Source organism: Ciona robusta, chromosome 7 (genome assembly GCF_009617815.1).
Source record: "Ciona robusta chromosome 7, ASM961781v2".
In the NCBI taxonomy this organism is placed as follows: Eukaryota; Metazoa; Chordata; class Ascidiacea; order Phlebobranchia; family Cionidae; genus Ciona; species Ciona robusta.
The window spans coordinates 4,347,295-4,365,476 of record NC_143241.1 but is presented as its reverse complement, the minus strand read 5'-3'; the positions used below and the strand labels follow the sequence as shown (position 1 = coordinate 4,365,476).

At 31.1% G+C, this 18,182-nt stretch overlaps 2 protein-coding genes across 2 annotated transcripts; both read right to left on the bottom strand.

Moving 5' to 3' along the window:
• Window positions 1-364: 364 nt before the first annotated feature.
• LOC149733972 (uncharacterized) lies at window positions 365-13,716 on the bottom strand. The gene is made up of 40 exons (XM_089880766.1): window positions 13,622-13,716; window positions 13,382-13,535; window positions 13,244-13,326; window positions 12,981-13,134; window positions 12,829-12,911; window positions 12,592-12,745; window positions 12,446-12,528; window positions 12,151-12,304; window positions 11,409-11,491; window positions 11,101-11,254; window positions 10,951-11,033; window positions 10,648-10,801; window positions 10,294-10,376; window positions 10,082-10,235; window positions 9,947-10,029; window positions 9,733-9,886; window positions 9,568-9,650; window positions 9,342-9,495; window positions 6,704-6,786; window positions 6,250-6,403; window positions 6,107-6,189; window positions 5,703-5,853; window positions 5,561-5,643; window positions 5,107-5,260; window positions 4,964-5,046; window positions 4,560-4,710; window positions 4,418-4,500; window positions 3,964-4,117; window positions 3,821-3,903; window positions 3,417-3,567; window positions 3,275-3,357; window positions 2,821-2,974; window positions 2,678-2,760; window positions 2,264-2,414; window positions 2,105-2,187; window positions 1,786-1,939; window positions 1,632-1,714; window positions 1,428-1,581; window positions 1,286-1,368; window positions 365-828 (listed from the first exon to the last, which is right to left on the bottom strand). The coding sequence occupies exons 3-40, from the start codon at window positions 13,308-13,310 to the stop codon at window positions 806-808; spliced, it is 4,344 nt and encodes a 1,447-aa protein (XP_089736892.1). The 5' UTR covers window positions 13,311-13,326; window positions 13,382-13,535; window positions 13,622-13,716; the 3' UTR covers window positions 365-805.
• Window positions 13,378-18,172, bottom strand: LOC149733971 (uncharacterized). The gene is made up of 13 exons (XM_089881262.1): window positions 18,096-18,172; window positions 17,641-17,794; window positions 17,485-17,567; window positions 17,245-17,398; window positions 17,097-17,179; window positions 16,804-16,957; window positions 16,293-16,375; window positions 16,067-16,130; window positions 15,530-15,612; window positions 14,766-14,846; window positions 14,543-14,606; window positions 14,006-14,088; window positions 13,378-13,535 (listed from the first exon to the last, which is right to left on the bottom strand). The coding sequence occupies exons 1-13, from the start codon at window positions 18,160-18,162 to the stop codon at window positions 13,378-13,380; spliced, it is 1,311 nt and encodes a 436-aa protein (XP_089737388.1). The 5' UTR covers window positions 18,163-18,172.
• Between the last annotated feature and the right edge of the window lie 10 nt (window positions 18,173-18,182).

Genomic DNA, 18,182 nt, shown 5'->3' with positions numbered 1-18,182 from the left:
TAGTTGTATGTTTATTTTGTAACTTGGGTAATTACTCCATGCTCCTTTTCTGGTTTTCCAAGAAAATTTTTAAGGAAAGGTGAACTTTTTTGGCTTAAATAAACAAATTTCTGCAATGTTATTGAGAATAAACTGAATTAAAGTAGCTCAAACAAACAATATTTTAATGGAGCATCCATTATGGTTAAGATCACTTTTGTTATGAATCCAGAGAGTTTTTGATTACTCAAAGGTAATCTTATAAAGAATGTATATTTTTATTAAGTTATGAATTTTAAACGTTGGCTTAAAAAAACAATATTTTGATAGAGCACCCTTTATGTTTATGATCACTGCTAATGAGTTTATGATCACCGTGGTTAAATAAAACTTTTAATCTAAAAGTTTATTTTGAATAATTTTTTCAATAAACACAACAATGTTAAACGTTATGACATCCGATCAGTGTTTTTGTCAAAAAGGACAATCTCAGAACAAACATTTCACATTCAACACATCTCACACAAACCATTCTGCTTACTTTATAAACCAGCATTACTTACAATGCAATAAGATATGTTTGAAACAGGAATGCGTTTAAATATTAAAGATCATTTTATTGTAGTTATAATAACAGAATCAATCTATGATGAAAGAATCACCAGCAATGCTGTTCATGAAATGAAAAATGCAATATATAGGTTCAGTTTACTCATGCCAAATAATAAAGCACACATCTCAGAACAGCAAGGCAGAAGAAGCTCTCAGAGAAAATCCAGACTATGTAGATTGGACAGGCTGCTCTTGTGTGTGACTACAGACCACATCATGTAAAGTGGACACGGCGCACTGTGGTGAAATAAATTGCACCTTTAGTACACCTTGTTCCTATAACTTGAATGTTTAATCAAATGTTACACTTAACTTTAAAGTTTTCGTGTGACAGCTGATAATTTTTTAGATTTTTATTTTTTCCTTATTTGTGTTGACGCTTTTTGTTTTTTAGATTGTATTGTTGATAATGTGTATAAGGGTAACCACTTCTTAACATATATACCACCACAACCACAACATCCATGTTTGTTAATCCAAATGCAATGATTTAGATCCCCATTATAAAATTTGTTAAATAATTTAAAATGTAATGCACCACGTTTGTTAACTTTATTATTTATTCTGCTGTTTTAATTTCACTTCATCGAGCAGTTTCGTTATTAGTTTTTGAAACAATTTTAAGATTAATTTAAAATTTGCATTTATAACACAAAAAACTTTAACAGATTAATGAAATGCTGACCAAACTTACCTATTCCATAACAATTCAATTGATGATCATCATTTCCATCATCTGCTGCTAATTTTACACTTTTCATGTTTTGTATTATTTCTCTGTGATTAAAAGTAAAGGGTTTTAAGATGTTATCATATTAACAAGCATTAGTGAATACCTCAAGTTCGAGGATCTTAAAGTATCAGCATCAGAAACTGTAAGGTTGCCAGGATATCTCCAACCCATGACCTTGCAATCCACTTCTTCCCAGATTGTGATGAGACATTCAAGATTATGTGGACCATAGTAAGAAACACAATTATCAGGAAAATCTAGAGGGGCAGAATTAAAATGGTTGTTGTAATATCCCAAAAATACAAACCAATTCCATAACATTCCATTCCTTTATCTTTATCACCACTTTCCGCTATGATTCGAGTTGTTTCGAATTTATCCAAAACTTCTCTGTAGTTTAAATTGTTAAGTTAGGGTTAAGTTGAGATATTTGTATTCAAAAAGTTAATAATCAAACTTACTGAAGAGATAATAAATCAAGATAGTCCTTTTCTTTCAGATCAATTTTAAATGGAGCCTCAGTTCCTTCACTTAAACAACCATTTATAAGCCATAGATTTGTAAGGCATTCTAAACTATGCGGTCCATAGTATGTGTCACAATCATCGGGAAACACTAAATATATAAATATACAAATGTGTTAAACTAGCAATTATATTTAAACAACAATAGTTAGCTAAGTTCAGAAAATAAAAAGCAAGTTAGTATTGCAAAGTTTACAGAGTAAAAAAGCTACAGATTCAAGTGTTGTTTTATACTAAGTACTTGTAATATACTCACCCAAGCCATAACAATTCAACTGATGATCATCATTTCCACCATCTGCTGCTGATTTTACACTTTCCATGTGTGCTCTTAATGCTCTGTGAATATGTTTGAAAAGGTTAGTCACCGCAAATTTAAAGAAGTTGGTTAGCAAAAAATTAAAAAATTATTTACCGCAAGTTTAATGTTTGTATTGCAGCATCTACAATTGTGAGGTTGCCAGGATATCTATAACCTTCGACCTTGCAACCCACTTTTTCCCAGATTGTGATAAGACAATCAAGAGAATGAGATCCATGATATGATGTGCAATTGTCAGGATAAACTAAATTAAAATAGAGTGTAATGTTTTATTAGATTAATAAATGCAACTTATTTACCTTCCAGTAGCACTGTAAGGACAGTTTTTATAACATGAATGTTCTAATTCACACAACTTGTTACTTACAAGTTGTCAAATGTGCAAATTTATAGAAGATTATTTTCATTGGATTTTTTTATTTTTATTGTGTCTTTAAGAATTTAGACAACCTATAAGTGGCTACTGGGCTAGAGCAAACAAGCAAACAACACTGCACAAATACAAACCAATTCCATAACATTCCAATCCTTTATCTTTGTCACCACCATCAGCTTCCATTTGAACCGTTTCAAAATTGTCCAAAACCTCACTGTTAACATAGAATGGTTAGAAATAGACCAACCACACTATATTAGTAATAAAAACTTACTTCAAATTTAACAAATCAAGAAAATCTTTCTCTTCTAAGTTTAATTTAACTGGAGCATTTGCTCCTTCACTTAAACAACCTTTCCATTCCCAGATAGTGGTAAGACATTCCACACTGTGTGGACCATAGTATGTGTCACAATCATCAGGAAATACTAGAAAATAAAATTTACCAAGTTATAGAAACAGTTTTTAGTTACATAATAATACCATCATAAAATTTTGTAAGAGCATATAACACTCATTCAAGTAATTCAAAGCAAACAGTCAATAAAAACAACAAGCACTGCAGAAAAAACTATTATTTTTTCTAATAATAAAAAAGATAGAACAGTCCTATTATCGTCTATCGATGTCAACAGATAGCATACTATTCAAATACATTTTCAGCAATACTTGATTTCTGACAACATTGTTTATAACTTTTAAGTAACAACCTCATTAAAGTTATTTACCTATTCCATAACAGTTCAACTGATGATCATCATTTCCATCATCTGCTGCTGATTTCACACCTTCCATGTTTCTTCTTACAGCTCTAAATTTATTTAGTTGTAACAAATGTATACTGTTAAGTATAAAAAACAATGTAACTACCTTAAGTTTAATGTTTGCAGGGTATCATCTGCACTTGTGAGGTTACCAGGATATCTATAACCTTTGACCTTGCAATTCACTTCTTCCCAAATTGTGATGAGACAATCACTAGAATGAGGTCCTTGATATGAATCACAGTTCTCGGGATAAACTAAATTGAAATACAGTGTGGTGTTGTATTAGATGAAAGAATGTAATTTTTAACCCTACAGTGGCAGGGTAAGGACAGTTCTTATAACATGTATGTTCCATTTCACACAACTTGCTACATACAAATTGTCAAATGTGCAACTTTAGATGTGAGTATTTTCATTGGACTTTTTATTTTTAATGTGTTGCTAAAAATTCAGACAACCCATAAGCAATTACTGCACCAATAGCAACCATCATAATTATGTACAAACCAATTCCATAACATTCCAATCCTTTATCTTTATCACCACCACCAGCTTCCATTTGAATGGTCTCAAAATTGTCCATTACCTCACTGTTAATATAGAATGGTTAGAAACAGACCAACCACACTCTATCAGTAAGAAAAACATACTTCAAATTTAACAAATCAAGAAAATTCTTCTCTTCTAAGTTTAATTTAACTGGGGCTCTGGTTCCTTCACTTAAACAACCTTTCCATTCCCAGATGGTGGTAAGACATTCCACACTGTGTGGACCATAGTATGTGTCACAATCATCGGGAAATACTAGAAAATAAAATTTACCAAGTTATAGAAACAGTTTTTAGTTACATAATAATACCATCATAAAATTTTGTAAGAGCATATAACACTCATTCAAGTAATTCAAAGCAAACAGTCAATAAAAACAACAAGCACTGCAGAAAAAACTATTATTTTTTCTAATAATAAAAAAGATAGAACAGTCCCATTATCGTCTATCGATGTCAACAGATAGCATACTATTCAAATACATTTTCAGCAATACTTGATTTCTGACAACATTGTTTATAACTTTTAAGTAACAACCTCATTAAAGTTATTTACCTATTCCATAACAGTTCAACTGATGATCATCATTTCCATCATCTGCTGCTGATTTCACACCTTCCATGTTTCTTCTTACAGCTCTAAATTTATTTAGTTGTAACAAATGTATACTGTTAAGTACAAAAAACAATGTAACTACCTTAAGTTTAATGTTTGCAGGGTATCATCTGCACTTGTGAGGTTACCAGGATATCTATAACCTTTGACCTTGCAATTCACTTCTTCCCAAATTGTGATGAGACAATCACTAGAATGAGGTCCTTGATATGAATCACAGTTCTCGGGATAAACTAAATTGAAATACAGTGTGGTGTTGTATTAGATGAAAGAATGTAATTTTTAACCCTACAGTGGCAGGGTAAGGACAGTTCTTATAACATGTATGTTCCATTTCACACAACTTGCTACATACAAATTGTCAAATGTGCAACTTTAGATGTGAGTATTTTCATTGGACTTTTTATTTTTAATGTGTTGCTAAAAATTCAGACAACCCATAAGCAATTACTGCACCAATAGCAACCATCATAATTATGTACAAACCAATTCCATAACATTCCAATCCTTTATCTTTATCACCACCACCAGCTTCCATTTGAATGGTCTCAAAATTGTCCATTACCTCACTGTTAATATAGAATGGTTAGAAACAGACCAACCACACTCTATCAGTAAGAAAAACATACTTCAAATTTAACAAATCAAGAAAATTCTTCTCTTCTAAGTTTAATTTAACTGGGGCTCTGGTTCCTTCACTTAAACAACCTTTCCATTCCCAGATGGTGGTAAGACATTCCACACTGTGTGGACCATAGTATGTGTCACAATCATCGGGAAATACTAGAAAATAAAATTTACCAAGTTATAGAAACAGTTTTTAGTTACATAATAATACCATCATAAAATTTTGTAAGAGCATATAACACTCATTCAAGTAATTCAAAGCAAACAGTCAATAAAAACAACAAGCACTGCAGAAAAAACTATTATTTTTTCTAATAATAAAAAAGATAGAACAGTCCCATTATCGTCTATCGATGTCAACAGATAGCATACTATTCAAATACATTTTCAGCAATACTTGATTTCTGACAACATTGTTTATAACTTTTAAGTAACAACCTCATTAAAGTTATTTACCTATTCCATAACAGTTCAACTGATGATCATCATTTCCATCATCTGCTGCTGATTTCACACCTTCCATGTTTCTTCTTACAGCTCTAAATTTATTTAGTTGTAACAAATGTATACTGTTAAGTATAAAAAACAATGTAACTACCTTAAGTTTAATGTTTGCAGGGTATCATCTGCACTTGTGAGGTTACCAGGATATCTATAACCTTTGACCTTGCAATTCACTTCTTCCCAAATTGTGAGGAGACAATCACTAGAATGAGGTCCTTGATATGAATCACAGTTCTCGGGATAAACTAAATTGAAATACAGTGTGGTGTTGTATTAGATGAAAGAATGTAATTTTTAACCCTACAGTGGCAGGGTAAGGACAGTTCTTATAACATGTATGTTCCATTTCACACAACTTGCTACATACAAATTGTCAAATGTGCAACTTTAGATGTGAGTATTTTCATTGGACTTTTTATTTTTAATGTGTTGCTAAAAATTCAGACAACCCATAAGCAATTACTGCACCAATAGCAACCATCATAATTATGTACAAACCAATTCCATAACATTCCAATCCTTTATCTTTATCACCACCACCAGCTTCCATTTGAATGGTCTCAAAATTGTCCATTACCTCACTGTTAATATAGAATGGTTAGAAACAGACCAACCACACTATATCAGTAAGAAAAACATACTTCAAATTTAACAAATCAAGAAAATTCTTCTCTTCTAAGTTTAATTTAACTGGGGCTCTGGTTCCTTCACTTAAACAACCTTTCCATTCCCAGATGGTGGTAAGACATTCCACACTGTGTGGACCATAGTATGTGTCACAATCATCGGGAAATACTAGAAAATAAAATTTACCAAGTTATAGAAACAGTTTTTAGTTACATAATAATACCATCATAAAATTTTGTAAGAGCATATAACACTCATTCAAGTAATTCAAACCAAACAGTCAATAAGAACAACAAGCACTGCAGAAAAAACTATTAATTTTTTTAATAATAAAAAAGATAGAACAGTCCCATTATCGTCTATCGATGTCAACAGATAGCATACTATTCAAATACATTTTCAGCAATACTTGATTTCTGACAACATTGTTTATAACTTTTAAGTAACAACCTCATAAAAGTTATTTACCTATACCATAACAGTTCAACTGATGATCATCATTTCCATCATCTGCTGCTGATTTCACACCTTCCATGTTTCTTCTTACAGCTCTAAATTTATTTAGTTGTAACAAATTTATACTGTTCAGTATAAAAAACAATGTAACTACCTTAAGTTTAATGTTTGCAGGGTATCATCTGCACTTGTGAGGTTACCAGGATATCTATAACCTTTGACCTTGCAATTCACTTCTTCCCAAATTGTGATGAGACAATCACTAGAATGAGGTCCGTAATATGAAGAACAATTTTCAGAAAAATCTGAAAAAGTTTAAAATATGTGTTAACAAGGAGTAGTAAGAAAATATTAACAATTGATTTTCAGTGCAAACTTTACAATAAAATATTTAACTAGCACACTAAAACACTTATTTACCAAATTAACAGTTTATGTCGTGATGTGAATATACTGAATACATATCTATACCTGCATAGTTATCAACTCAATGAAATCACACATTTTATAAACCCATTGTAAGTGAATAATCATTGTTTGTGTTAAGTACTGGTTTTTAAATCCACCACATATATTTAATATTTAAAGCAACATCATTTATAAATTACTACAGTGGATACAAACCAATTCCATAACATTCCAATCCCTTTTCTTTATCACCACCATCAGCTCCAACTCGAGTATTTTTAAAATAAATAAAAATCTCACTGCAGATTTAAAATACGGAAAATTTTCGCAATAGCAACACAATCAAATTAACAATTTTTAACTCACTCTAGGTTTAGTAAATCCAAAGCATCGATATCACCAGCATTAAGATTAACTGGAGCTTTTGTTCCTTCATTTAAACAACCGTGTGATTCCCAGATAGTGGTAAGGCATTCCACACCGTGTGGTCCGTAATATGTGTCACAGTCTTCAGGAAATACTGTAGAAAAAAAAGTACAACAAAAATTGGTCACTTTAATGTGAAAAAATGCTTTTTAATAAAAAAGAATTTAAAGTAAAGCAGCATTTTAAAACATTTACCAAATCCATAGCAATTTAATTGATGATCATGATTCCCGTCATTAGCTGCTGATTTCACACCTTCCATGTTTTCTGTTATAGCTCTGTATAAAACAATATTATTGATAAATCAACAGTTGCCACCGTGACTAGTGTCTCTAGACCAGAGTAATGGCTGGAGATTTGTTGATCTCACCATTGTGGAACATTTCGGACAAGATACTTAAAGGCAATACCTCCAACCTAGTGGTGTTTTATGGGTTGTCTAAATTATCAACCAAATAAAAAATAACAAGAATATATCTTAAAAACACTAACAAACATACGTATGTAGTTTATTAAAAACAGCACGAAATGTATTAAACAGAACACAAGGGTCACATACATTGAATATCATTGTCCTGACACACAAGGATAAATTCATTCAGTATGAACACTACTGCAAGACTTACCGTAAATTTAAAAATTTCAAATCATCTGCATCAGCAGTCGTGAGATTGTTGGGATATCTGTAACCTTTGACCTTGCAATCCACTTCTTCCCAGATTGTGATGAGACAATCAATAGAATGAGGTCCGTGATATGAAGTGCAATTATCAGAAAACTCTGTAATAAAGTAGATTAAATAAAGTTTATAATTAAAAGTTATGCTTATATAAGTTTGGAAATATATACAAACCAACACTATCAGGAATAGCTAAAAAAATATAGGATTTAAAATGAATGCCAATAATCCAACCATTATAACAAATAGCAACATATTAAAACTTTGACTTTGAAAGAAGTATTGTAATAAAGAATTAAAATTTAATAACAGAACGACATATAAAACAATGCAAATTTACTATCATGTGTCAACATATGTCTACTAAGAACTTGTAACTATATGCTATGATGAGATTTAGCATAGCATTAAGAAAATAACTATCAACAGAGGGTTTATAAAACAAGTTACAAAAAATATTTAAACGAAAATATATTTTTCAATGTTTTTTTAAGTAGGATAACACATTAAAAAAAAAAATCTATAATGTATTAAATATAAATGTACAGATCAGCATGCAGTTTATAAAAATATTTATGGTAGATAACAAATGCTGAAATAATAGGTACAAACCAACTCCATAACATTCCAATCCCTTATCTTTGTTACCACCATCGGCTTTCATTCGAACGGCTCCAAAATTATCCAAAACTTGACTGTGGATTTCAAGAATATTGGTATAAAATTGCTGTTGCTGTAGTTCAACTACTTATTCAAAAATATCATTCTAAAACTCACTCCAAGTTTAGAAAATGCAAATCCTCTTTTTCAGCGACATTCAATTTAACTGGAGCTTTTGTTCCTTCACTCAAACAACCTTTTGATTCCCAGATAGTGGTAAGACATTCCACACTGTGTGGTCCGTAATAGTCACAATTTTTAGGAAACGCTGGAAAACATTAAAATGAAACAATTTTTATTTTAATAAATTGGAATATTAATGCAAAGCAGCATGCACACCTAAACCATAACAATTTAATTGATGACCATCATCTCCATTTTCTGCTGCTGATTTAACAGCTTCCATATTTACTTTTATTGCTCTGTAAACATAAATCACTTAATTAAAAGGTAAATTATTTCAAAACCAAAACTTACGTCAAATTTGAGGTTTTTAAAGAATCACTATCCGCGGTGGTGAGGTTGTTGGGAAATCTATAACCTTTCAGTTTGCAATCCACTTCCTTCCAAATTGTGATGAGACAATCAATAGAGTGAGGTCCGTGATATGAAGTGCAATTTTCAGAAAACTCTGTGGTAAAGTGGATTAATATAGTTTATAATTAAAAGTTATGCTTAAAGAAGTTTGAAAACATATACAAACCAACTCCATAACATTCCAATCCTTTATCTTTATCACCACCATCAGCTTCAACTCGAATTGTTTCAAACTTTTTTAAAACCCCACTGTTTTGTGGTAAAATAAATAAAAAAAATTAAATAAACAAATTACATTACAAACAATAACTGAGATTATCACAAGCCCAACCTGATATTCATTACATCTACTTCATGTAGTTCAATATGATCTAGTTTAGTTGGAGCTTTGGTTCCTTCACTTAAACAACCTTTTATGTTCCACATAGTTGTAAGACATTCCACACTGTGTTTTCCATGGAATGTGTCACAATTGTCTGGAAATGCTAGTAAAACCAAAAAGCATTAAACACAAACCAAATAAAATAAAGTCTAAATTGTTTTACCGATGCCATAACAGTTCAACTGATGATCAGCATTTCCACCATCAGCTGCTGATTTAACAGCTTCCATATTTTCCCTAACACCTCTAAAAAAGACAAAAATTTAAAAACAAAATAGAATTTTCAGTAAAAACTTACCTTAAACTAAAAAATTCTAATGTATGGTTGTTTTCAGTAGTAAAGTTGTTTGGATATCTATAACCTTTGACTTTGCAATCCACCTCTTTCCAGATTGTAATAAGACAATGAACAGAATGAGGCCCATGATAAGAATCACAATTCTCAGGGAATACTGTATTATAAGACATATGTATTTACAGTTGCAGAATTATATTAAAACAAATACAAACCAAGTCCATAACATTCTAGTTCTTTATATTCATCACCACTGTGAGCTTCAAGTTGAACTAATTCGAATTTGTCCAAAACCTTACTGTGGTTAAAACAGAAATAAAATAACTCATTTGCAAACATACTTTATGATTGTATCGACATCAAGCAATTCGTGTTTAATTTGAATTAAGAAAAGTAGTATTAAGAACGCAAGAGGTCAAGTTATGAAAAAGATTAAAATAGAAGCAACAACTTAATACCAAACAGCATTTAAAAATAACTCTAGGTCTATCCAAATCTCACTATATTTAAAATGATAAATTGGAAAAGTATAATTTAGTCACAACATTAAGTCAAAAAATAGTACTTACTCTACATTCAGTTCATCCAAAGTGTCTCTTTCAGATGTATCTAATTTAACTGGAGCTTTTGTTCCTTTACTTAAACAACCTTTTGCTTCCCAGATAGTTGTAAGGCATTCCACACTGTGTGGTCCATAGTATGTGCTACAGTTTTTAGGAAACACTGTGGAATAATAGCATCACTACCCATACACATTATTTATGTTGTGTGTCACAATTATCTGGAATTACCGAAGTAATATATTTGTTATTAGTGTAAAAAATTCCTTATAAAAATTTAGCATTGACAATTAAGAAAAGGCAGCTTTTTACCTAAGCCATAACAATTTAATTGATGATCATCATTTCCACCATCTGCACTAGATTTTACACCTTCCATGTTTGCAGTAATATCTCTGTATACATGCAATATTTCAAAAAAAAACATAACATGTATATTAGGAGATTAAAACAAAAACTTACCTTAAATTCAAAGATTTTAAAGCATTGGAATCAGCAGTGGTAAGATTGTTGGGATGTCGGTAACCTTTGACCTTGCAATCCACTTCTTCCCAGATTGTGATAAGACAATCAATAGAGTGAGGTCCGTGATATGAAGTGCAATTATCAGGAAAAGCTTATTGAAAAAGATTTAAAAATATGTCAACATTATAATGATAATATACTTTAACATATTATTCCACTTTAATTGTGTGTGGAATAAGAAACATCGTGCAATTTAATTGAAAAATGCTAATGCTGAAAATAAGTGGTAAAATAACAGTACAAACCTATTCCATAACATTCCAATCCTTTGTCTTTATCACCACTATCAGCTTCAATTTGAACTAATTCAAATACAGATTCAACAACACTATAAGTAAATTTAGAAAAGGTTAACATACTTGTACAATAACAACAAAAAACCATAGAACATTACAAACTTAGAGACATTTCTTGTCTCATATTCCAAATATCCATCAGAGTTAATATATGATGCAATAATAACTATACTTGTCCTCGTTTACACACAAGTCAACCTATTTGGCTTGCCCATTCGTAACATGTATAATCACTGCAGTGGCGCAAAATGTTATGTACACTGTTGATTTAGATATGAAGTTGAGCGAAGCAAACAACTGTTTGAGATATTGTAGTTTAAGCTATATTCACTTATACAAATTAACCGTGTCATTTTATATATATATGTATTCTATTTGAATAAGGTATTCTATTTGAAGAAGACTAAGGAAAATGCATACTGAATAAGTAGTCATGCCCACTGGTGCAACCTATATATACCGTCGCACACGAATTACCAAAAAAGATATAATCAGATACTGTTCGAGTCAGTGTAACACAGATTTAACACTGGCCAAGTCGTCCTTATAATCAAGGCTAGATATTCCAAAAGGACAATTGGGATTAGACCATATGAGCATCACAAATCCGAGCGTCACCTACTAAGGAACAACCTTAAACGCTCAACTAACTCATCAATCAACCAACTATTAAGAGAAAAATAGTACTTACTCTATATTTAGTTCATCTAAAATGTCTCTTTCAGATGTATCTAATTTAACTGGAGCTTTTGTTCCTTCACTTAAACAACCTTTTGCTTCCCAGATAGTTGTAAGGCATTCCACACTGTGTGGGCTGTAGTATGTGCTACAGTTTTGAGGAAACACTGTGGAATAATATACATAACTTCTCATACGCATTGTATATGTTGCATGTAACACTTATTTGGAAATACCGAAGTAATATATTTGTTATCAGTGTTATAAAGAAATTTATTATTGACAATTAAGAAAAAACAGCTATTTACCCAAGCCATAACAATTTAATTGATGATCATCATTTCTGCCATCTGCTGCAAATTTTACACTTTCCATGTTAGCAGTAATATCTCTGTATAAATGTAGTATTTTAAAAACATAACATGTATATTGCTACATTGAAACCAAAACATACCTTAAATTCAAAGATTTTAAAGCATTGGAATCAGCAGATGTGAGATTGTTGGGATGTCTATAACCTTTGACCTTGCAATCCACTTCTTCCCATATTGTGATCAGACAATCAATGGAGTGAGGTCCGTGATAGGAAGTGCAATTTTCAGGATAAACTAAGATAAGAAACATATAAAAAACAGTGAAAAAAATACATATACATTTACTTATTTTAAAGTGCTGGTAATAATGTACAAACCTATTCCGTAACATTCCAATCCTTTGTGTTTATCACCACTATCAGCTTCAATTTGAATTATTTCAAATACACTTCCAACAACACTGTAAGTAAATTAATAAACAGATTAACATAAATTTAGAGGAACAAAAAAAAAAACCTTTCAAACTTACTCTAGATTTAAAATTTCCAAAGCTTCCGTTTCAGCTTGATCTAGCTTAACTGGAGCTTTTGTTCCTTCAGGTAAACAACCTTCCCATTCCCAGATAGTGGTAAGACATTCCACACTGTGTGGTCCGTAATACGTGTTACAATTGTCGGGAAATACTGAAAATATAAATTAGTCAAAATGTTACTGGCTGCTTTATTTACAACATTGGTTTATTTACACAATCAAAACATTTATTCAATGAAGTTCAAAAAAAATATATTTTACCCAAGCCATAACAATCCAATTGATTATCATCATTTCCACCATCAGCTGCTGTTTTCACTCCTTCCATGTTTGCTCTTATAGCTCTGTATGTAAACAATGTTTATTAATCTATTTTAAAGAAAACCACAAGATATTTACCTTAAAGTATAAGATTTTAAATCATCAGCATCTGTAGTTGTAAGGTTTTTGGGATATCTATAACCATTGACTTTGCAATCGACATCTTCCCATATTGTAATGAGACAGTCAATAGAATGAGGTCCGAGATAGGAAGTACAATTTTCAGGATAAACTAACATAGGAAACATATAAGAAAACAGTGAAAAAAATACATATTTATTTACTTATTTTAAAACCAAGAGTAAAAACTGTACAAACCTATTCCATAACATTCCAATCCTTTATCTTTATTACCACCATGAGCTTCAACTTGAACTAATTCGAAATTATCCAAAATATCACTAAAGTTGGAGTTAATAATTTAAGAAAATAAAAAGTTAATTACATCAAAATACAAATAACTGCAAACAAACTTACTCTACAGTGAGTAAATCCACAGCTTCTTTATCAGCATGATCTAATTTAACTGGAGCTTTGGTTCCTTCATATAAACAACCTTTCCATTCCCAGATAGTGGTAAGACATTCCACACTGTGTGGTCCGTAATACGTGTCACAATTGTCAGGAAATACTAAAAAAAATTAGATATTTTTTAGTAATTATTTCTCTAAAAAAATACTAAGGTACACTAACCCAACTTACCTAAACCATAACAATTCAATTGATGATCATCATCTCCATTTTCAGCCGCTAATTTAACAGCTAACATATTTGCTTTTATTGCTCTGTAAACATAAATCACTTAATTGAAAAGGTAAATTATTTCAAAACCAAAACTTACGTCAAATTTAAGGTTTTCAAATCCTCACAATCAGCAATGCTGAGGTTGTTGGGAAATCTATACCCTTTCAGTTTGCAATCCACTTCTTCCCATATCGTGATAAGACAATCAATGGAGTGAGGTCCGTGATAGGAAGTACAATTTTCAGGATAAACTAACATAGGAAACATGTAAGTAAAAACAGTGAACAAAATACATATATTTACTTTTTCTAAAACCAAAATTAAAAACTGTACAAACCTATTCCATAACATTCCAATCCTTTATCTTTATCACCACCATGAGCTTCAACTTGAACCAATTCGAAATTATCCAAAACCTCACTAAAGGTGGAGTTAACAATTTAAGAAAATAAAAGGTTAATTACATCAAATTAAAGATAACTGCAAACGACTTACTCTACAGTGAGCAAATCCACAGCTTCTTTATTAGCATGATCAAATTTAACTGGAGCTTTGGTTCCTTCATTTAAACAACCTTTCCATTCCCAGATGGTTGTAAGACATTGAACACTGTGTGGTCCGTAATATGTGTCACAATTGTCGGGAAACACTAAAAAAAAAGATATTTCCTAGTAATTATTTCTCTGAAAAAATACTAAGGTACGCTAACCCAACTTACTTAAACCATAACAATTCAATTGATGATCATCATCTCCATTTTCGGCTGCTGATTTAACAGTTAACATATTTGCTTTTATTGCTCTGTAAAAGTAAATCACTTAATTGAAAAGGTAAATTATTTCAAAACCAAAACTTACGTCAAATTTGAGGTTTTTAAAGAATCACTATCAGCGGTGGTAAGGTTGTTGGGAAATCTATAACCTTTCAGTTTGCAATCCACTTCTTCCCATATTGTGATAAGACAATCAATGGAGTGAGGTCCGTGATAGGAAGTACAATTTTCAGGATAAACTAACATAGGAAACATGTAAGTAAAAACAGTGAACAAAATAGATATATTTACTTTTTCTAAAACCAAAATTAAAAACTGTACAAACCAATTCCATAACATTCCAATCCTTTATCTTTATCACCACCATGAGCTTCAACTTGAACTAATTCAAAATTATCCAAAACCTCACTAAAGGTGGAGTTAACAATTTAAGAAAATAAAAGGTTAATTACATCAAAATACAGATAACGGCAAACGACTTACTCTACAGTGAGCAAATCCACAGCTTCTTTATCAGCATGATCTAATTTAACTGGAGCTTTGGTTCCTTCATTTAAACAACCTTTCCATTCCCAGATGGTTGTAAGACATTGAACACTGTGTGGTCCGTAATATGTGTCACAATTGTCGGGAAACACTAAAAAAAAAATAAGATATTTCTTAGTAATTATTTCTCTGAAAAAATATTAAGATACGCTAACCCAACTTACCTAAACCATAACAATTCAATTGATGATCATCATCTCCATTTTCGGCCGCTGATTTAACAGCTAACATATTTGCTTTTATTGCTCTGTAAACATAAATCACTTAACTGAAAAGGTAAATTATTTCAAAACCAAAACTTACGTCAAATTTGAGGTTTTTAAAGAATCACTATCAGCGGTGGTGAGGTTGTTGGGAAATCTATAACCTTTCAGTTTGCAATCCACTTCTTCCCATATTGTGATAAGACAATCAATGGAGTGAGGTCCGTGATAGGAAGTACAATTTTCAGGATAAACTAACATAGGAAACATGTAAGTAAAAACAGTGAACAAAATAGATATATTTACTTTTTCTAAAACCAAAATTAAAAACTGTACAAACCTATTCCATAACATTCCAATCCTTTATCTTTATCACCACCATGAGCTTCAACTTGAACTAATTCAAAATTATCCAAAACCTCACTAAAGGTGGAGTTAACAATTTAAGAAAATAAAAGGTTAATTACATCAAAATACAGATAACGGCAAACGACTTACTCTACAGTGAGCAAATCCACAGCTTCTTTATTAGCATGATCAAATTTAACTGGAGCTTTGGTTCCTTCATTTAAACAACCTTTCCATTCCCAGATGGTTGTAAGACATTGAACACTGTGTGGTCCGTAATATGTGTCACAATTGTCGGGAAACACTAAAAAAAAATAAGATATTTCTTAGTAATTATTTCTCTGAAAAAATATTAAGATACGCTAACCCAACTTACCTAAACCATAACAATTCAATTGATGATCATCATCTCCATTTTCGGCCGCTGATTTAACAGCTAACATATTTGCTTTTATTGCTCTGTAAACATAAATCACTTAACTGAAAAGGTAAATTATTTCAAAACCAAAACTTACGTCAAATTTGAGGTTTTTAAAGAATCACTATCAGCGGTGGTGAGGTTGTTGGGAAATCTATAACCTTTCAGTTTGCAATCCACTTCTTCCCATATTGTGATAAGACAATCAATAGAGTGGGGTCCGTGATAAGAATCACAATTCTCAGGATAAACTGAAAGGAAACACATTGATAGGCAAGTTAGTACTAATAGAATTGCTGTAAACAGTGTACAAACCAATTCCATAACATTCCAATCCTTTAACTATATTTCCATCATGAGCTTCATCTTGAATGGATTGAAAATAATTCCAAATTTCACTACATTTAAAATAAGAAAATGAAAATCCTAAAGAAGAAACCACAACATTTATATAAAAATTCACACTTACTCCACATTTAGTACATCTAAAATGTCTCTTTCAGCTGTGTTTAGTTTAACTGGAGCTTTTGTTCCTTCACTCAAACAGCCTATTGAGATCCAAATAGTTGTAAGGCATTGCACACTGTGTGGTCCATAGTATGTGTCACAATTCTCAGGAAACACTGAAAGAACAAGTTGTTACACTTTTTTATACAAATTATTTATTTTATGTCAAACTTATTGGGATAAACCAAAACACTAAATTTAAAACCAATATTAAAAAGGAATCAATATTTACAGTTTAGAAAAATAAAGTATTACCAAAGCCATAACAGTTCAATTGATGATCCTCATTTCCTATGTCTGCTGCTAATTTTACACTGTCCATGTTTGCAGTAATATCTCTGTATAAATGTTATGTTTCAAAAGTACTTAACATGTATATTGCTACATTGAAACCAAAACTTACCTTAAATTTAAAGATTTCAGAGCAATGGCATCATCAGTTGTGAGATTGCTAGGATATCTATAACCTTTGACTTTGCAATCCACTTCTTCCCATATTGTGATGAGACAGTCAATGGAGTGAGGTCCGTGATAGGAAGTGCAATTTCCAGGGTAAACTAAGATAGGAAACATAAAAAACATGTAAACAAGTAAAAGTTATACATTCACAAATTTAAAATCTTATAACAACATATGCACAAACCAAGTCCAAAACATTCCAATCCTTTATTTTTGTCACCACCATCAGCTTCAATTCGAAACATGTTAAAACTATCCAAAACTTCACTGTGGTAAAAACAATAAAAATACAAAGTAATCAATTACATAAAGAAATGGTAATATTCCAACTAGGACTTACATAATATTAAGCAAATCCAATGCTTCTTTTTCTTCAAGATCTAAATCAACTGGAGCTTTAGTTCCTTCAGCTAAACAACCTTTTGATTCCCAGATAGTTGTAAGACATTCCACAGTGTGTGGTCCATAGTATGCGGCACAATTTTCAGGAAACACTGAATTAAAACATAATAGAAACATAACTAAAATGTTACTAAAAAAAAATTACAATACACCAAAAAGTTCATGTACATCTAAAAAATACAAATAAGCTTTCTCACACTTAGTTTAAAACTGCATCGAATATATTTATAGAATTCACTTAAATAACAAGAAGAAATTTCCCAAAGAAAAAAACATTCTCAGTTGCAAACCTCGTATTCAATGGGTAAATATATGAATAATATTTAAATTATAAAACATTAAGATAAGTTTTATCTAAAATCTCATTAACAAAGATAAAATAAGTAGTCCTACCTATTCCATAACAATTCAACTGATGATCATCATTTCCGCTATCTGCTGCTGATTTAACATCTTCCATATTTCCTCTTATAGCTCTAT